The sequence below is a fragment of the Equus przewalskii genome, chromosome 4 (genome assembly GCF_037783145.1).
Source record: "Equus przewalskii isolate Varuska chromosome 4, EquPr2, whole genome shotgun sequence".
Lineage (NCBI taxonomy): Eukaryota > Metazoa > Chordata > Mammalia > Perissodactyla > Equidae > Equus > Equus przewalskii.
The window spans coordinates 73,963,481-73,985,481 of record NC_091834.1 but is presented as its reverse complement, the minus strand read 5'-3'; the positions used below and the strand labels follow the sequence as shown (position 1 = coordinate 73,985,481).

The 22,001-nt window shown below is 39.1% G+C and overlaps 1 protein-coding gene across 2 annotated transcripts in view; it reads right to left on the bottom strand.

Annotated features, from left to right (window-relative positions):
• The window catches only part of MET (MET proto-oncogene, receptor tyrosine kinase), a 112,785-nt gene that overhangs the window by 37,336 nt on the left and 53,448 nt on the right, over positions 1-22,001 (bottom strand). For both annotated transcript variants that reach the window (XM_070616352.1, XM_070616353.1), the window contains exons 3-9: positions 20,470-20,661; positions 9,845-9,979; positions 8,925-9,098; positions 4,155-4,315; positions 1,911-2,013; positions 1,663-1,799; positions 510-671 (exon numbers count right to left, since the gene is read on the bottom strand). In XM_070616352.1, the coding sequence (XP_070472453.1) occupies positions 510-671; positions 1,663-1,799; positions 1,911-2,013; positions 4,155-4,315; positions 8,925-9,098; positions 9,845-9,979; positions 20,470-20,661 (1,064 nt within the window). The remainder of the gene's footprint in view (positions 1-509; positions 672-1,662; positions 1,800-1,910; positions 2,014-4,154; positions 4,316-8,924; positions 9,099-9,844; positions 9,980-20,469; positions 20,662-22,001) is intronic.

The window sequence follows — 22,001 nt, the reverse complement described above, 5'->3', positions numbered from 1 at the left end:
AAAAAATCCAAAGAAAAATGAACTATTGTTGCTAGACTGATAGAATTAGCGGAAACAAGGCAGCCTGAACTGGGTCCAACGAGATACCGATTCAAAGGGAGTCTGATTTCGGGAAAAGCTGCCTGTGAAGCAGGCAGGGCTAAAATATACTGAAGAATGGAGGGAAAAAGGGTGATTCCACTTTTGGGCACTAAGGTTAGTACAGAATTGACATGTACATAATATAAGAGCATAAATACTATGGTGCCACTTTAAACTGCCTTACTGAAGTCCATTTTAAAAGTAATAGAATAGGATAAAATGTTTCTTCTCGTGAACTAGCACTGATAAAGTCAAACTGTACTCAGACCTTGAATGTAGTTTTCACTCCTGATTTGGAAAGGCAGTCTTCAAAGGAAATGCAACAGCATCAAAGCCACAGATAAAGCTGCAATTCCTCTACACTATTCGACAGCTAAACCATCCTTATGTTCATTATTTTCTTATACTCATCAGACACTCTTACTTACCTAATAAAAGATTTGGTTGGATGAATTTCATAGACAATGGGGTCTTCCCGGTAACTGAAGCTGTTCATCTCTCGGTTGGCTAAGTCAATTTTCAGTTTAACGGGAAACTCAGTTGGAGTGGTTTGGGCTGGAGTATAACATTCAAGAATACTATCTGACACACTGAACAAAAAAATTAAGAAAACGAACCTTAGCTACTAGATAAACACATATTTTAGAATTATATCCATATATCAAGAGGCTACCACTCAATGGCTCGCAAATGGGAATTTCCTGATGTGGTCTAGAAAAACCTCTTACTAACATAGGCTGTTTCCTGATGTGGTCTAGAAAAAGCTCTTTCTTTTTTTTTGAGGAAGATTAGCCCTGAGCTAATACCTGTCACCAATCCTCCTCTTTTTGCTGAGGAAGACTGGCCCTGAGCTAACATCCGTGCCCATCTTCCTCTACTTTCTATGTGGGATGCCTGCCACAGCATGGCCTACCGAGCAGTGCCATGTCCGCACCTGGGATCTGAACTGGTGAACCCTGGGCCACGGAAGAAGAACATATGCACTTAACTGCTGCGCCACTGGGTGGGCCCTTAGAAAAAGCTCTTTCTAATGTAGGCTGCTTGCATTTGACTGGATCCCAGACTTAGCCTTATGGTAGACAAGCCATCCTTGACTTCAAAATATTTGAGATTTTAAGCAATTTTTAAAGTATCCTTTTGGTAGTTGATTAAACTGAGCTCTTCCAACTCTAACAAGCAAAAACATAACTTCCCTCCAAACCCACTCTCCCTCATGATTTTCGCACCTCCCCAAAATGACTTAGTCTAATTGTAAATCTTGATTGAAATGTTTATTTTAATTTATTGTCAATCACCAGAATCTCACAGCTCATAGCATAGCTAGGATACTAAGCTATAACAGTATAGAAGGTTGATGGGAGGAGAAAACTTAAAAATGGAAGTCATAAACAATAAGGGAAGGGTAGAAAAATCCACAAAAGGGAGTAGATAGATATGGGAAGGAGGAAGTTTTGTAAGCAGGAGAGTAAATAATAAACATCTTGATATTTCTCCACAAAAAAAGAACAACCTTTTCCTGACTTGTTAGGTACAGATATTAATCTGACGTGACTGATGCAACAAAAAGTAAATTTACAACACCTTTTTAAGGTACATGTTTTTCCACCAATTGAAATGTGTCTAGAATTCCCACTGTTTAAGTACTTTCCAGTTAAAGTAAGTAAAGTGCCACCAGTCTTAGGACCATAACTTGGAGAAATACTTGTTATTATAGGATCCTGAATGGGAGATAAAAACAAAACAAAGTAACTTGTTAAGTTTATAACTCTAAATAGATTAAGTTACAATTAAATATCCTAGATCATGAGAAAAGTAATGCTTAGACTTACCACATAGGAAAATGTACTATATCGTGCTGTCCCTCGACTGTTGGAAACAGTTATGGATATATTGAAACGCTCATTCATTGCAGGACCAACTGTGCATTTCAACCTGAAAAAAACAAAGTTTAATATGTTACAAATCCAAAGGCATTTTCTGGTTTGGCTGTTTGATATGAAGGGACATTAACTCTAAATTGTGAGCTGACTACTCCAAATAGCAAGCAGTTTTGTGGTAAGCATTTGGGCTGAAAATGATGTAATTCTGTTTCTGTACTACTATGCTAAACTTTGTATTGACTGCATTATATTATTTATACAGACAAAACAGGAAATGTTAACCTCATCAATGCAGACTTCAGCAATTGAAAAGTTCAATCTTAGTCTAATCTAAGTCTAATAATCTAACTCTAATTCTATAAAATTGTAAGCATGATGTTTGACATACTTAAGATAAAGAAACGGTATTTCAACAGCATATGAAACATTGGGTTAATTATAAATAAACCCTATCTCTTTGTTAAAGTATGTCAACAGGTACATCTCTGTGGTTATACTTGTCATGATGTGCTTATTTAAATCACTTAAAAATAATGAAATTGTGATTTTCAAGACAATTATTTATTTATTTTTTCATCAGAAAGACTGGCCCTGAGCTAACATCTGTTGCCAGTCTTCCTTTTTACTTTTTCTTTTTCTCCACAAAGCCCCAGTATACAGTTGTATATCCTACCTGTAAGTCATTCTAGTTCTTCTATGTGGGATGCTGCCACAGCATGGCCTGATGAGTGGTGTGTAGGTCTGCAGCCAGGAGCTGAACCAGCTAGCCCTGGGCAGCCAATGCAGAGCATGTGAACTTAACCACTTGGCCACGGGGCTGGCCCCCACCAATAGAATTATTTTATTTTATCTATTTATTTATTTTATGAGGAAGATTAGCCCTGAGCTAACACCTGCTGCCAATCCTCCTCTTTTTGCTGAGGAAGACGGGCCCTGAGCTAACATCGGTGCCCATCTTCCTCTACTTCATACGTGGGACGCCTACCACAGCATGGATTGCCAAGCATTGCCATGTCTGCACCTGGGATCTGAATTGGCGAACCCCGGGCTGCTGAAGCAGAACATGTGCACTTAACCGCTGCACCACTGGGCTGGCCCCCAGAATTATTTTTGAATTAACAATCTTATTATAGTCCTGAAAAAGTATAAATATAGTTTGTTTTATTAAATAACCTTTTAAAGAAGAGAGTAAATTATGTTTCACTTTTACAGGCTCTAATTTGTAATGTAATGAGTAACAATTTACAAGGGGAATTTCTAGAATGAATTTGTTTTGCCATTAAGCTAAACAGTATGACATTAATTGATTTGATCTCAGTAAAATGAGTAGATTTAGACCTTTGTGTAACCGTGGAAGGAATTCTACTAGGTATAAAATAACCGCTTGATAGAATAGGATCAACCATAAAACCTTAAATGCTTGGTGGTGTTACTACATGATAACTAAAAATTTCTGGGTTCTCTGCTCATTATGAGATTCAGATCTTACACAAGGTCCATGTAGGATATAGAACAAGCAGAAGTCTTGGATCAGGAGAGTAAAGTCTGAAGGGCTGTTTGGCTCTTTCTCTCTGGATTACCTCTGCTAAGCTACACTCCATCTCTCCGAACTTTAGGTACCACTTTTGTAAAAGAGGAATGGTATCGCTATCTCCCAGGATTTGGGAATGGCTAAATAAGATATACCCTTATATTACAGTGCCAATAAATATGAGCAAATATAAATTTAAAATCATCAAAAAAAAATCAAGTCTCAAAAATGTGATTTAGCTGCTTCACTCCTTTCTGAGGTTAGAAAGTGAATTTAGAAGAGAGGGACTATACTGAGCTGTGCACTGACTTTTATTCAGAAAGCCGTTGGAGACTCTATATTTGAAGACTTTTAAAGATAGAGCACCCCCAACTAGTGCTACTCTTTCAAATCTAACCAGACAATTTGTGAAGAGTTGTTACAAAACGGTTGAAAAACTCCCAGTGCTGGATTCTTCTTCACCTAGGTAATGTCATCTTTCTCCCTCCTTAATCGTGGTAAGGAAATAGGATTATAAACAAAACATATCCACAAGGGACGGGATAGGCCAAGATCCTTTTTAATTCAAGAGATGGACTTTTGGGGCAATTTTTACAAGTATTCATTCAAAAACAAAACCTGTTTTCCCACCACACCCCAGCAAAGTACTTTAAGCTCCTTACGTATTTGACGTGCTCTCACTTAAAGTCAAGGTGCAGCTCTCATTTCCAAGGAGAACTTTGGTTTTCTTTGAATCAAGTTTATTATTCTTCCTGAATCCAAAGTCCCAGCCACATACTGTCAGCGTTGTCCCTCCTTCGAGGGGGGCACTGGTTGGGAAAACCTACAAGAACAACATAGAACTTGAAAAAAATCCCAGTATATTATTATCTTTCATATGTATGAAAAACAAACAAAACATCTGTCCTCAAAGGGTCCGAACTTCTTCCATTTTCCCATCAACTAAAGAAACTGAATTTTCATTAAAGGAAAAAAGGGTCACAAATTTCAGAAAATCTGGAACAAATGTTAAAACTATCTGGCATGCTGATGAAACAAATTGTCTCCACGAGCTCCAGAGATGGGACAGAGAGCAGATTCAGCCTGGGTGCGAATGCAGGGCCTTCTGGGGCCACTCTGAAGTGTATTTGTCTCCTAGGAATCTTCCAGGCTGAAGACGACACACTTTGGACCCAGACTCTTACATGCTTATAACTCTGATTATAACTCCTTCATGGGCCTCCAGATCAAACTGCTCAACCCTCCTTCATGGGCCCTAGAAGCCAAGTCCCAATATATGCCCCGCTCTGTGCACCCGCTGGGTGTGTGCGACATTTTTGTTGCTATGGTATTCCCCACTCAGAGAAGAAAGTCACACAGTAAAAATACCTCTTTTGGTATCTAGTGTTTTCACAGTTGCATTCAGCAGCTATCATAAAAACAAACACATAGGTGGTATTCCACACATATACGCCATTCATTCATTCTTTATAAATCATCCACTATGTGCCAGGCACCAATAAATGAATAGCTGAATCTATTTCTTTACACTTGTTAATTCACATTTATTACCGATTTGTGATTTTTCTTTTTTCTTTAAATATGGTCATTATTTGATATACACCAGCTTGTTGGTTGACAAACTTAGCCTTTTCAAACTGATGTAATATTTAATGCAAACAATATATTATTTCTATTCGAAAGAGATAAAAAAAGAACTGGAGAGAGCCCCAAATGTGATTTGTATTGTAGCACTGTTTCTAATTACATTTATTTATTTACATTATTTACATAGGATTGATTTTTTTCCCCCATCCCATGTTCAATGTTAAATAAACAATAGGTTCATGTTTATTATTGTAGGCTCACTTTTGGTGTGTTAAAAGTAAAATTTGAATTTATTAATTAAACTTTGGCAACTGTGACATAAGATGGCACTAGCTCTTATGAAGTCTATAAGACAACTGTTTTTAGGCTACAACTATTACGACAAAACAAATTTCCACGTTAAAAATAATCTCCTCAGCAGCTCTGTGACAATTGAGAAAGGAAGTGCTCTTTTTGGGGGACACATTGTAAATTGTGCTGTAAAGTACAATGGTGGGAAAACACAGCACCACTCCAGAGGCAGTTCAAAAACCAGGAAAGGTATTTGCTTAAGGCCAGTTAGTGAAAGCCTCCAAGTGATTCTTTTACAATTTAGAAAGGTCTTTAGCAAAATTCCAATTTGCAAACATTCCCATCCCTCCCAAGTAAATAATCGCAAACTCAAACTCTTAACTTACCCTTGTTACCAAACCCCTTTAAAGTCTTAGCTTAATGCTTCTATGATAGCTGTTTTACCCATAAAATCCATTACACAGTGTGCCTTTCATGAAAACTTACCTCGTGCATGTCTAGCCAAATCAGAGCTGCTAGGGGAAAAATATCTGTTTATTATTATGTTAGAAATCCAGTAGGAGAGAACAGACAGCTAACCCTCCCCGACTCTCCTGCCCAAGGCAGCCACACAGTGCTGTTCCCTCATTTAATGAAGAGGCTCCCCCATTGAAAGCAGCTGCCCAAGGCTGATGTTGGCCTGATCCCGCTGCCTGAATCCCCCTGCCGCTTTCTATGTAAAAATTGAAGTCTGTCACTCCACAAACATCATCACTTTCTAAATAAGGAAAAAGGAGTGGGTGATGATTCAAGAAAAGACACTGAGAGGTGTTCAATTGGTGCACTGGCAACAGAAATGGATATTATAAAAACTCTGCTAGACTGTTAGGATTCAAAAGGCCAGCTCTACTGAGCTTTTCTTTCCAGGCTGAAATACTAGGGCAGGGGGGCGCTTCTGAGCATCTTCCCCTTAGCTTATGGGGTAACGTTCACTCTTCCAAGGGAAAAGGAAGGAAGTAGTCTTGGACTACACACCCTTGGATAGAACCAACAATGGGCTGGCAAACTCTGAATTATCCTGAAGGGCAGAGAAACTCTGTGGGAAGGAAATGAGTGTCTGTACAAAGCCACAGAGGCTGGACTCCCACCTGTCTGGATTAGGGGAGAAATAGCCACAAAAACAGCTATCATCCTTTCACAGGTGAAAATGATTGAAATGATCATTTTTTTCAAAATCCACCAAGATAATACCTGAGAAAGCTAAAAACAGCAACAAAAACACCTTGGAAAGTTAAAATTTGCCTCTTCAGTAGGAAAAAAGTCACAGATATATTGGTGACAGTGTATTGCCGGCACGACCCCTCCCTCTCATAAGATATCACTGTAGCTTCTTATCTGAGTCTTCTGATCAATTAATAAATCGTTTTACTGTCTCACTGGGATTGAATTTGATCCTACAAGATGTGACAATTTTATCCTAATAAATTCAGAATACACTGGAAAATGCTCTTCCTTTTCTGAAGCATTTCTCATTGCTCTTTAACGACAAGATCAGATAACATGTTTGAAATAAAATAATGGGCTTGCAATCCTGAAATCTCTCCAAAGTAGAACGGCAAAGAATTTTAGCCACTGAACATTACGTACCTTGAAAAGCAGGTTAACTTACACTTATTGGAAAGTGAAACTCTAGACATTAGCTGCGTTTTGTGCCTATAGAGTTTAAGACAGATAAGAAAAAGATGAATAATCTTATTTTTTGCTGTCAGAACGCTAAATGTCACGCTCTAGTGCAGCATGAAATCTTTCTAACAACTATGAACTGAAAGGGATTTATGGACTCAGTTGCACCGCTTCCCTCTAACCGTTCAGCCCCAAGCCTCAGTGACTCGTGCAGGATGCAACGCAACCTTTTAAAATCACCAACTAGAGTGCTGGAGTTAAGAAAGGTGACAGAGGAAAGAGATTCAAACATTATGAGAGATTCTCTGGTTCCAGAAAATTCTAAAATATTTACTCTGTTTTTAACCATTTTAATATCGCTTTCATGACTCATAAAAGGAACTACATTGGTCAAAATGAAATGTGTCCTTGGTAGAGGTTCTCAACTTGCTCTTTATTTAAAACACCAGCTTGGCTATTTTTGCAATGAAATTGTTGTGATTTAATTGTGTATGCACTCCCCATCTCTCGTTCACGGACTAGCTGAGTTCAGATTTCCAGTGTCTCAAATTGCCAAGGCTGTGTGTTTAAAAAAGTATACAATTGCATGTAGTTTTAAAAGTATATTAAACAAAAAAAAGCTGCATAGATACTACAGTATAGATTTAAATTTGTTTTCTTACTATCTTCTGGTTTATTCTCTGGCTGATCAAGCTAAGTCTTACTAATTGTGTCACACCTAACAGAAAATGATTTGGTTTAAAATCCACTCACCCAGTACAAATCTTGCCCAAACCGTAACTAAATGAAAACAGCTATGCGCCTGGGGGCGTCTCTTGTTCTAACTCGCGCACTTTGTTTACTTGGGCTTCCATCAGGCGACCAAGACCTTTAACTTGAATCTTTCACAAGAACTATTTACTAAAGTCCAACTGTTCTACACGCAGACAGAAAAAATACACACTGGGTCCTCGGCAGGGAAGTATTTTCAAGCACAGTGTATTTGGATTAAGACATTTAAAAAAACTGCCAGGGAGATTTTCATAGTGCCAAATATATGCTTAAGCAAACAGGGCAACAGAGAGTTAGAGCGTGCCTACAGTGTCACGGCTGAAGTCCACTGCTAGAAGCTAAGTTCTCTAATAGCAAGAGGCACTTTGTCTTGTTCAGACTGTATCCCCCCAGTGTCTAGAAGAGTGCCCGCTGTGTGGTATGCACTCAATAAATATTTTTGGAATGAATTGGCTCACAGAGCACAGAGGTTAGTATAGTCACCAGTTGCTCCTTTACTGCTCTTCCAGGAATTTTGAGAGAAGGCGCACAGCTACTCATGAGTGTCGACCATCCACTTTCCTCCCACATAATCCTGATAAGTAACCTCTAGTCTCATCTGTGATGAGTCCAGGCCACCATCTATGTGTCAGACAGGAAGAAAACTTCTGTCCTGTCTGCCCCAGCATGGCTGTGATCTCTACCTTGCATGGTTCAGCTTAGGGTTCTGGGTTATGCCATGAGCAGATCTCCATGTGTGGTGGAGGCTCATGTCTGGGCACCTGGTAGATAAAGTGAGTAGTGTGGAATCAGAGAGTGGGTGAGTCAGGCAGGAACAGGCCCCAGGGTGAGGAAACGGGGAGCAATGCTGCTCACTAGCTACCACTCTTTTATTCACATGGCACTAAAGGAGAGCTATTGCCCAGGAGAGAATCTACTTAGTGAGCATGAAGTCAACACTCCAAGGGCAGGACTCAGGGGGATGTGCCCAAATGCCACCCTAAAGAAATAACACAGAGGGAGACGGTGCTTTGGCTGACGTCTTACAGCTAAACAAGAAAATTAATTTTGGGATTTTTTTTTTCATTAAAGCTATTTGTGTTTACCAAGAAACACACACGTCAGCAGACAGAGATTCCTACCTTGTAGATTGTAGGCAGACAGATCTCTTGAGTCCATGTTCCGTTGTGGCATTCCTCCAATCGCACACATTTGTCGTGGCACCAGCCACACTGCACAAAGGGAGGGGCGGAGAGACACTGACTGCAGGACTGGAAATGTTCACAGCCCAAGCCATTCAGTGGGATCTTGGTGATCTGTGAAGAAAAGTGATGGGAAGAGCTTCCAGAGGAGTTGTTTGTTTGTTAAATAAAAACTAAATACACCAAAGATACACGTAAATATAATTTTACAGAATCTGTGTGCAAATCATATAATAATTAAGAGATTAATATTAAAAAAATCAAATTCCTTCCTTCCCTCTATTGTTACGTGATAAAAGTTAACATTACTGTCCAGTGAACCCAAGCATTGTCATGCAATATTAGAGGTTCTATTTAGTAGGAACATTTTGCACTGTCTGAGACGATTTTAAAATAACAAGAATATAATTTAAGCTGCTGGAAAACACACTTGGACCCCTGGGAAATTCTAAGTAAGTTTACACATCATTCTGGCATCAAGACGTACCTCCTTCTCTCAGAGAAAAGGGATTACTGGCTGGCATCAGATTCCAGTGCACATTTCAGGATTCATCTGCCTGCCCTAGAGTTCTGCCAGTAGGACTGGAATTCTCATTCTGTGTTTGTTTTTCTCATTGAGAAATACAGGACAAAAGGAGAAGTACTCATTATGACGAGAACCTCCCCTAGGTCCAATCTTCCCTGAATAAAAATTTAACTTGATTTCGGAAGATCTCTGGAATACTCAAGAAAGAACTTGACAGAGGCGAGGTAAATCCAGGATGAAGAGAGAGTTTAAAAAGAGCCACATGACGCTGGCTGTAAATATCCATTCAGGAAGACTTGCACTCATGAAACCTCCCTGTGGGAACAGGGCTTACCTTTTTCCCGGTGACAACCAGTGTGTAACCATTTTGGTTTAATGGGTGTTCCACAATCACTTCTGGAGACACAGGGTGGGAATCCAGGTGAAAATTCACATGAGGGGTTGACGATCCTGATCGAGAAACCACAACCTGAGAAATAAAACAGAAAACACCCTTAGTCCAACAAGCTCAGTTTAAATATAAGTGGAAAACGTGGATGATACGGTAATAACAGATTAGGGGGGCTTGTGGGTATTTGAACTAAAGGCCCAACAGTTATCTCATTGTAAATCAATAAGACATCTTCTAATCTCCTGCCTTGAAGATAATTCATCTGAACCCCCAGGACAGACTTTTGCCTATGATCTTTTAATGATTTCTAGGGAAGGAGATCTTCAGGTCAACCAGCCAGCACATGGCGACAAATCCTCACGACTGTATTGGGAACTGGAGGAGCCAAAACTCTCCCTGGAACAGAAGACCTCACTTATGCTACAAGGATCCTGGATTATTTTTTAATATCCTCCCGACGCTCCCACTGGGCAGCTTCTCTTGACATAATAGAAAGTGTAGTGGACGGGAGTCTGCAGACCTGGCTCTAGTTCCAGCTTTGCTACTCTTAAGCCATATTTATAGATCTTTGGAGGTCAAAATAGGCCCTCAGCTAATTTGAAATGAAGTGCTGTAGTTTTTATAAACCATTGTCCCATCATGTGTTATTACTTGGATTATAAATAAAGTTCTGCTTCTTGGCTTGGTTTTATAATGAGGCCTGAGGGTTTTAACAATTCTTTGGAAATGAGGTTTGTTGGCTGGTGTCATTCTTGCTTTCAGGTATTTCTAATTTGGGATGTTTCTCAGCTATAGAATTTCCATCTGACCTGTCGTTAGAACTCAATAATAATGAACTCCAGGGATAAAATCAGGATGACCATCTGAGATGAACACTCAGACTTCAGGAGAGTTTAGGAGCACTCAGAGACTTTCAGTCTTAAATAGGCCATAAGGTTGCGTCTACATGAGGGGGAAGGAGGCTGAGCACAGATCTGGGCTTGAAATTGCCCGACATCCCCAAAATCCATTTAGGTTTCATTGAAAGTGCATTCATTTGCTGTGGGTATGAAGTCACAGGACAAACATGCACCTCTGTGAGTTTAGGATTACTTGAACAACCACTCCTTCTACCCCAGCTTTCTCATCTGTAAAATGGGAATGAAAATTATAGGAGTAATTAACTGCTTAGTACTCAAACTCACACACAACATATAAATGTTCTGGGGAACCAGTAATAATTTTTTTCTTCAACATGATAAAGGAGTCAAGCAGCCTGAAACAATTTGGGAAGATTCCCAAAGTACCTAATTTACTGCCAGAAAGTGAACTGTTAATAGAGAAACTAACCAACCTCATATAGAGCCATAAGAGTTAAACACCATGACATTTTTCATTTAACATTTGTTCTACCCCCAACACTTAATCCTTTCAAAACATCTCCACTAAGCAAGATGGCTATATGTGCACAGAAGTTAAATGACGGATGAAAGGTCATTTGGCCAGGATGGGAAAGGAGGGAAACTACTGTTATTCCTAAATTTAGAGCCAAATAGGTATTTGTGACTTCTGCAGGCACAGTAAAAAGAAGTTCAGTTACTAGTCCTGCCTCCCTCTGGGTGCTGGTTATGAGCAGAGTATCAGGACATGAGACTTCTAAAGCCTCTATCGCAAATTATCCAGATTTCAGTTATCCAATTTTTCGATCTTAACTCACTTCTGGTGCTCACCACATCTTGTTTTTCCTACCCCCTCTTCCTGCTTTTTTCATGTTTCCCTGGCTGATGCCAATCACTTCAAACTGCAAAGGTGAAAAAAATTCCTTCTCTCACACACAAGTCAAAAACAAAACAAAACACCAGTCTTTCTTAATACCCTGACTCTGTTCTCCACCTCATCCTGTGCTTTCCACTTCACTGAAGACTATTTATCCCTATGAACCTTCCTATGGATATTTGCATTTTGTGTCTCTCCCTCTTCCATCTTCCATTCTCTTCAGACCTGTTACATAGCAATCACCTTCTAGTACCCGTTTCTCTCCTATCTTCTAGCTCTCTTTAATGTCATTTCCCATATATATAATAAGCAATCTCTTCTTAATTACTAGGTCATCATCTTTGACTTTATCAAATACCTGACGTCCATCCAAATATTCATTTCCCAGAAAAGATTAACCTTTCTGTGTCTTTTCATAAAGAAGCTCTTTGTACCTCTGGAACTAGGATAGATGGATTTGGTGTGTCCCCTGTCAAGACTTCTTGTCTAACATCCCACAACTAGAAGGACCTGCAACTAAGATATACAACTGTGTACGGGGGGGGTTTGGGGAGATAAAGCAGAAAAAAAAAAAGACTTCTTGTCTGGAGAGTCCCACATATATGGCACTCTCATAATAGGTAACTGAGCCAGGCATTGCGCTAAGTGCTTTAAATGGATATTTTGTTTACTCTTCGCAGTAATCCTACAAGATAGGTACTTTATTTTCCATAAAAAAAGTATGACAGAGAATTTTAGCTAGAAAATACAAAAGTCAGGTTCTCAAGGAGCTTTATCTAATGCCAGAATCTGTTTGCCTGACCTCTTCTTTAAACACTCAACTGCTACACTTTTGGAGCACCAGAGTAAATACGGATAAAAAGCTTCAAATCTGAGCTCCCAGAGCCACTCATGAGTCAAAGCATTAAAACAAATTTCACAATGTATTTGCCTTGCCAAATACTCCTTGTTTCAGTAATCTTGGCTGCACAAGTTAAGTGTGCTTAAGGAGAAAGACTCCACATCTAAACAGCCTTTGATGGCACAGGGAAAATGTTACCAGCACCGCTGGCAAGCTCTACTTTTGATCCTGAGCTGGGATGAGTGTGGCTTGGTATAGGAAATGGGACGAAAAGAGAAGACATGAAGGCTGTGTTTTTAAAGTGAGATGACTGTTTGGAATCTTGAGCAGAGGTCGTATCACAGATGCAAATACCTTCTTAGTTGATCATTAGCTGTCTCTCTGTTGGGTTACCCACTGCTATAAAATGCCAGGAATGCTTTTCTATCGTTAATTCTCCACTTTCTCTTATTGCCGGAACTCTAAATAATTGAGCAACCACTTTAACTCTCAAAATACTCCTGAACTAATGTTTTCCAGAAATTAGGAATTCCTTTTGGTTGTCATGGAGCTATTTCTAGGGATGGAACTGAATCTAGCATCTAAATCTAATTCTCATGATGAATCAGCTGGCAAAAAGGATAATTAGTATGAAATAGAAGACTGGCAATTATCTTTTGTGTTGCCACTGTGTTAACAACTAATCGTTAGTATTTAGGTTTCAAAACCTTTTCTTTAGTGCTCTTGAAAAAATACAAGACTAAAATGTTTTGGGGCAAGGGAGTAGGGAGGAATCTGAATTTACTTGATTGTTATGGCTATGATCTCAAATTATCTGGGTGAGGACATGGGGAAAAAAATATGTATAAATAAAACACAACCTTTGTGGCTAGGCTCCAAATTTCATAAATCTAGACAAAGTAATTTTGTGTGATGTATCTACAAATACATAAAGGCCAGATCCCCTCACCCCCGACACACAGTTTTGTTTTTAAGATGTTTTAGAATTTAATTTTTTAAAAGAATGATGAATATAATTTAACATAAGATATTTGTACTCTCCTCATTTTTTTTTAAAGTGGACAATTCAATGGTTTTTAGTTTCACAGATTTGTGCAACCATCACCACAATCAGCTTTGGAACATTTTCATTACCTCAAAGGGAACCCCACATCTCTTAGCCATTCCCGCCCCCGGCTCCCCCCCACCCCCCCATTCCCTCATATCCTCCAGTCCCTGGCAACCACGAATCTACTTTCTGGTTTTCCTATTCTGATTTTCCTATTCTGGACATTTCCTCTAAACAGAAACTTACAATACGTGGTCTTTTGTGACTGGCTTCTTTCACTTAGCAGAATGTTTTCAAGGTTCATAAATGTTGGAGCAGGTATCGATACTTCATTCCTTTTTATTTCCAATAATATTCCACTGTATGGATATACTATATTTTATTTATCCATTTATCAGTTTTTGGGCTTTTGGGTTGTTCCTACTTTTTGGCTATTGTGAATAATGCTGCTATGAACATTCATGTATAGCTTTTTGTGTGAGCGTATATTTTCATTTCTCTTGGGTATATACCTAGGAGTGGATTTGTTGGGTCTTATGGTAACTCTATGTTTAACCTTTTGGGGGACTGCCCGATCATTTTCCATAGGGACTGCACAATTCTACATTCTCACCAGCAATGCAGGAAGGTTCTAATTTCTCAATATCTTCACTGACATTTGTTATTTTTCATTGTCTTGATTATAGCCATCCTAGTGGGTGTGAAGTGGTACTTCATTGTGGTTTTGGTTTGTATTTCTCTGCCAAATGTTCTCTTAAGTTAAGTAAAAGGCAAGTTTACTTCTGGGGGTTCACAGCCTTCCGCCCATTCCTCCTCCCTGAGACTGAGTACTTGAGCATCACCTGCTGAGCCTCCCAACCAGTGTTCTGAAGAACATCCCCTTATGGTCAGACTGGACTTTTGTAAAACACGGTCCTAGAGAGGCTGGACGTGGGGGAGGCACACAAGGGACAAAAATAATTCTCACTAGGAGAATCAGTCAGAGTGGGAGATGCAGCACACTCCCCAGCCCTACTATTTTTGAAGATCAAAGTGAATTTTCCTTTCATAAGAACAGAAAACACACTGTTATATTTCTAGGCAAATAGAACTGAATGGAAACTTTGATATTATCTAGATTGATTTCTAATTTAAAAGTTAAGAAAAATACAAGGTTTCTGTTAAGGAATAAGGAAAATTTTATTTTTAATGAAAAATGATGCAAATTATTGGAGTTTGAGACAAAGAAAAAAATGAGAGTGGAGAGAAAAAACTGTGAGTGAAGCTGATGACACCATTAATAAACAGACTGGGTTATAACTGGATGTGACCTTAGGGATCCAGGGAGTGGGTCTACTTTCCCAGTAGCTCCTAGTACAGAGTCAGGCACATGGAAGGTCCCAAAAGCACATTTATTGCCTAAACATTTGAATAGACTGAAATAAGATGCTCACTTAAGCCTTGATGAAGGGATGGGGTTTTTAAATGTTTCAGATGTTTAGATAATCTTCAATAGTTTGATCTGCATTTTCAAGGTATGACTTCTGATGCCTCTTGCCTGTTCCCTGCTGCAATGGACTGAATGTTTGCATCCCCCACAATTCATATGTTGAAATCCACACTCCCAGGTGCTGGTATTAGGAGACGAGACTGTTGGGAGGTGATCAGGTCATGAGGCTGAAGCCCTCTCGAATTCGATTAGTGCCCTTATAGAAAGGATCTCAGAGAACTCTCTTGTCCTTCTTCTCCCATATAAGGACACAGCAAGAAGATGGCCTTCTATGAACCAGGAAGCAGATCTTACCACGACAGTAGATCTGGTGGCACCTTGATCTTGGACTTGCCAGTCTCTAGAACTGTGAGGAATAAATGTTTGTTGTTTAAGCCACCCAGTCTATGCTAATGAGTTACAGCAGCCCAAACTAAGATACCCGCTCTGGGTTTACTATCTTCTTCAGTATGTGAGAGAAATTGGTGTTTGTTTAGAAGGAAATTAGATACAAAGAGTAGAGTTATGTGTTTCAGTCAAGCTAAACATCTAGTTTTACAGAATAGAAAAAAACACAAAAGTGAGAAGAAGTAGAAGTTGCTGATTGGTGCTGACAGCTCAAAATTAAAGTGGTAAGACAAAGTACCAGGTGGTGAAAACGGAATTAAATGAAGCTTTATTGGGTTCTTTCCTTTTACTCTTTCTGGCACATGGGCAGAGGTGGTTTTGCACCAACTTGACACTACAAAGGGCAGGTGTACGAGAAAACAAAACAATTTTTCTTACTATTACAGTACTGATTGATGGATGTGTATTTCAACTTTTTGAAATGAGTCACTGAGTTGAAATGAGTCATTACCAGGTTGAGACTTTCGTAAAAAATTTCAAGCATCTAAAAACCAAATAAGCCAGTAAGTTTGTAAAAATTTTAAAATAATACTTTCAAGTCATATTCCAAATACAATGATTGTAGGATTAGCCAATCTGCACACAAAGATATCTGTTTCTGAATTTTCACTGTCATAAAAATTCAAAAATACTACTGATATATATATTTTATGTCTTAAAATGTCTCTCCACTCTTTTAAATAAGCACCCAAACAAGAAATTCCAGTTATTCCCTGCTACCAAAACCAAAACAGAAAAAAAGTTTAGCATTATCTCATGGTTTCAAATATTTATGGTATTTTAAATTGTAACATCATTTAAATTGTAACACATGTAACAGTATATAAAATATATGTATTTCAAGAGCATGTATTTATTCATTTTAGGTGACTATACATGAACTGGGCTTAATTTTTGATTACAGATATAACTGAAATTATTATTTATAATTGGTTCTTTTTCACACAAAAGAAATTTCAGAACTCATGAGTATATTTTCTAAAGAAATGTACCAAAGTTACCATTCTTTAGGGATGTAACTAAATCAATAATGTACCCATTAAAAAAAGGCAGATGATATTTTTATCTGAACATTTTATAAAGACATATAAAGATGGTAAGTTAGGAATCCCTAAAGAGAAATGCTGTTCGAGTTCAAGTTTCATTTGGCTGTGTCTCTGCTGGATGCTCACAGCATTGATGATCTGTGTCTACACACTCTAAAATAGCAGTAATCCCAAACGTAAAATATATGCTTCCAACACAAAGCACTGATATGCCATGACGGTGGCACAGGAACCAAAGGAATCTGAAGACAAGAGGTCAACATATTGAATTGATTGTGGGTGATGAGTGGTAACAGCATCAAGGAACAGGAGAGAGCAAAAAGGGGGATGGGAGAGGAGCAAAGATGATGCCGAAGAACCTAATGACAGCTGTGATAGTGCCCAGGCAGTAGCTACTGTATGCAGACAAAGTAGCTGCCCAGGGAATGTTTGTGGAGCTGAACTTGAAACACGTCTTGAAAGTGCCTCCCCACCCCCACCCTGCCCCTGATCCACTCACTCTCCCTGGCCTGACAGTCATGCACAAATATTTTAATAGCAATGCCTTGCATCTAGAGATTAAAGGCCTTATACAAGAGCTGTAAAAAAAAAAAAAAAAAAATCAAGCAAGCATTGTTTTTGGATGTAGATTAGACGAGGAGCTCAGAAGGGGAGATGTGGGCAATCCCTGTGATTAGTCCTGTGATCTTCACGAGAATCCCTCTTCCCTCTCCCATGTAGCTGGGTGGGTACACTGCGCTAATGTTCCGGAGCCTGTTCTTTTCTTCATCCCCTCCCCCTCCAAATTTGTAAGGCGCGTTCTCACCGTTTACGTATACTATCTCAAACATTGCTTATCATATTATTTTACTTCAAAGTATCCCAAGAGAGTGATCACAGAAACAAAAACTGTTTTTGAAATCTATATCTATATTGACATGACTCTCCAGATAGAGAGACTTAAATATATGTACACATTAGTGTATTTATACATAGCTGCACCTGTACTGGATAAGTTTCACATGTTTAAATGTTAGAAACATGTCAAAAATGTCTTTTCTGCCATACATAAAATATTGTTAGCTAAACAATATAATTCTTTCTAATCAAATAACCACTGTGAAATACCTGATTCACTTTGCACCCGACAGCTGGGGCTGTAGCTTGTATTCCCAGCCGGAGCTCAACATAAGCACAATAGGAAAGGCAGAAACAGCTGCAAACTCTTGGGAGAAAACATTTGCAAAGCAACTTTGCCTTTAGGCTTCAGGGTAGGAAGGAAGTAAAATCATTTTTCTGTTCCTTTTCATGTATGGCAGCTGTCTTTGGAAAAAAAAAAATTATGTCCATTCTACTTTGTAACAGAAACTCCGTAGTATTATTAAAACATGAATTGCAGAAACGTAGGCCTGGCCAACAGATTTAGCACTTTAGTGCAGTCAAAACATTTACAGAACTAGGTAGGTAATTACTGCTCTGACAGATTAAGCTAGAAGGTCCCCATGTCTTCGCTGCACTCCTGACTCCTCCTCCAATAGTATTTGGTGTAAACAAACTGGATTTCAGTAACGTTGATTCTTGATCCTCCAAATGCTTTAGGTTTATTTACAGAAAATTTTACCGAATGGAGTTCTCTTAGGCAAGTATCAGAGAAATAGATCCTCTCTCTGTGGGTCTCGAAAGCCCTTTGTGTGTATGTCTTTGTCTCATGTAGTCTTGGTAAGAGGTACACATTTTTACCTCCCCTACTAAAATTTTAGTTCCTTAAAGGCAGATTCTGTGTCACTGCTTCCTTTGCTTCACTTATTTCTCTAGTAAAAGCCAAGTTAGTAAATTCCTGATATGTATTTAATGAATTAATAGCCACCTGGTTTTAAAAAAAATTAGTGATATCAGTACTTTTCAGAAAATAAATATCTACTTATTTACTTATTTTCATCTTTAATGCTTTGGATGCACAGGTAATGGGCATACTATAGCTTCCTTTATGAAAATGCTGGGAGGCAAGAATAAAACATCTGTTACAGCAGTTGTTATAATGAGACTGATGCGTGACATATCAGTTGGGTGGTGGCATCTGTCACACAGCACAACTTATTCAGTTATTAAAGCTATCTATCTAAAAGTGTGATTTCATTAGAACTTTAGAATCTGGAAATAGGCCAGGAACCTTTTGATGTAAAATAGTGGGGGCTGGCACTGTGGCTGAGTGGTTAAGTCCACATGCTCTGCTTTGGTGGTCCAGGGTTTCGCCTGTTCGGATCCTGGGCAAGGACATGGCACTGCTCATCAGGCCACAATGAGGCAGTGTCCCACATGCCACAACTAGAAGGACCCAAACTAAAAATATACAACTATGTACTGGGGGGATTTGGGGAGAAAAAGGAAAAATAAAATCTTTAAAAAAAAAGTGTCAGACCTAAAATGACTATAGAAAGCTGCTTAATATGAAACTGGATTGGTGAGGTAATAGAGAATTTAGAAAGAAAGAAAAGCAGAAATAAAGATAAAGGGAAGCAAATCAATAGAATGAACATATTAGGAAGTCAATAGATGTTAGCCTCTCTCATCCTCCTCTAAATCTTTAGGAATTCAGCACAATAACATCGATGTAAACTAAAAACACATAAACACAACATAATACTATGTATTTTGCAAGGATAATAGATATGACCATATTTCAAATATGTTAGAGTGCTTGTCTGTGTGGGAGGGGACCGGGCACCCCTCCTTCAGATTTTGAGGAGCTAAGGACAGAATTAAACGGTGTGAGGTGGGTAAATAAGAACACTGAGCTGGGAGGGTAGGAGGAGGGGGAGAAAAAGGGTAGTTAACTGTGAAGCAGTGGGAGGAGGAGAGACTAAGCGTGGGAACACTTAGATAACAGGATCCATATGATACGTTTTGAGCTAGGAAGGTTTTACTTACATGTTTTATGACTTTGAAAAAGCTCCACCCTGCCCACTAGTACAGGACAAACATGATTTAAAATATGGTAACGACCAATATCTAGACTGCTATAAAGACAGTGGAATTTTTAAAAATGTTTTGTAAAAGAATACAGATAGAGGATGTACATACGGATGGGCAAGTCACAGGAAAACATCTTCGTCCTCAGTTGGTTTACTAGAAGTCATTGTCTGACGAGGATGTTACTTATACCAGACAATTATGAAATAAGCATCTCTCTTTAAAAGATACTTCTAGTATTTGTGGAAAGTCAACATTTCCATAGATGCCATCGTCATCCTGCATTAATCAAGAATCTACTAATGAACTCAGGTTGAAAGCTCTACTTAATAACCATTAAAGCCATAAGACAGATCCAACACAAGAGCATTTTCATTTCTGCAAAGTGCTATAATTCTTGTATCTAGGAAACACAACAACTGCAAGTCTGAAATGTGAACTTTTATTGTATGGAAATACTGTTGCTATCCATTAAGAGCATTTCTTAACAAAATCCGGGTATTTTTTCCCCCAGTATCTGAACTTCTTTGTGTCTGAGCCCATCATTTTGCAGAATCAGGAGAGCTGGAGTTACAATGGGATTTTGATGATAACGTCCCTTCCTAACTCCTGCCAATATTTCTCAATGATGTGAATGTTTCTTCTCATGGAGGCGCACGGTTCACACAATAGCTCTCCTTTGATCTGTAGCTTCCCTTGAAATAGGAAAACATCGCCTGGAAGTTCTTTAATTGTTTCATTTTATTTTCCAATCATGTGATAGAATTCATGAATGGAAAAAAAAAAAACCAAACTCAAACCATTCTGGGCAAGAAAATTAAAGCAACCACATTTAAACTGAAAGCTTCATGAATTTAACAAAAACAGGCCATACACTTCCTAAAAAGTGGACCAGGCTTCATTGTTTTGCTTTCAGTCTGTGTCTCTAGCTTCTACTGTGATTTTCACTTTACAATATTTGCAAACACCTTACTGCAAAAACAAAAACAAATACAAATTAACTGCATAAATCCAGATAAAACAGACACACAGTCACTCTCAGAAAGCATTTACCTGCATGAAGCGACCTTCTGATGTCCCAAGATTAGCTATAGTGAGGTTTCCTTTAATGAAGGTGGATATAGATGTCAAGAGGACTTGGTTGAATTGGCCCATGAACAAGTCAACGCGCTGCAAAGCTGTGGTAAACTCCGTTCGATATTCATCATTGCGCACTTCACAGCCTGATGAATTTCTCAAAAGTGTCTGGAATAAAATGTAGTCATAGAATTAATGAGTCCAGATGCGAACAAGCTGGTAAGAAACTCTTTGGTGTGTCTTTTCAGAGCTTGGAGGGAAATGGCAAGGATAACTGTGCAAATAGCTCCAGACAGGCAGAAATATTTCTAGTGACCTAAATGGCTCCAGTATTGCTAGGTGCTGTTGTGTATATATAGACCCTAAACTGAGGGCAAACCTTACTATCATAATTTGGACTGTCGTTCAATATGTGCATACCTAAAGATGGAACTTCGCTGGTGCTATTAAAAGAAAAACAAAACCATAAATGTCTCAGCCCTGGACAGAAAGGGAATGCTTCTAGTAGGCAAGTCCAATGAGATGAAGTTCAACTAAAATAATCATGAACGTTGGAGTCACACTAGGACATTGTAATTTAAAAAGTGTGCCTTTGTGCATCTGTGTGCAGGGAGATAGTGGGGGGTGGTGGGTGACAGATATTTCATGGGGAGCCCCCAGAGCATAAAGCCCAGACCCAAGTGCCTGCATCAAATCTGGTCCCCAATGCTTATTTACTTTCCACAGTCCCTATAATCTCTCTCTGTTTGTGAAATTCACGTTATCTCTGTTTCAATTCCCCCATCTGTAAAATCAAGGGAATTACAGAAATATGCCTAGCTGATAGAGCTGTTGTAAAGATTAAATGGGCTAGTTTATAGAGCTCTCTTACCACACAACCCAGCATGCAGAGAATACCACTTAAGTATTTGTCATCGTTAGGGTGAAAAGGCTCAAAAAATGTAAAAGCGGCACATCAAATCCCTCAGTAGCCAGCTTACTAAAAAGCAATTAAGGGTTCAATCAGGTATTTATCCTTTAGGCTCAACTTTAAAGGGAAAGATTTTTAAAAATATTGTTCAGTAATATATGACAGTTAAACACTGTGGAGCCCTCCTTGCACCTTGACGCTTCAGTCTGCCAGTTTCCTCTACTTCTCAGTCTCCTTTGCAGGACCATCCATGCTTGGCCATCAGTGTCAGGGTCTCTCAAGGCTCCAGCCTCGGGCTGCTCCTCCGCTCACCCTTCACACTCCCCAGGCAATCTCAGTCTCTCCTGTGACGTCTATCACTAGTTAGCTGACACACACGTTGGGACCTCCAGGCTACCCCTCTCCTCGGAGCTGAGTGGCATATGTCAAACTGCCTATGAAACCTGCATTCAGATGTCTCAAAGAACTCAGGCTCAACAGGACCAAGGTAGAAATCACAATCTTCCTCCATGCCTGATTTTATGATAAAATGCATCCCAGCAAGTGGCTCTACCACTCCTCCAGGTGCACAAGTCAGGAATCTAAGCGTCACCCTTGA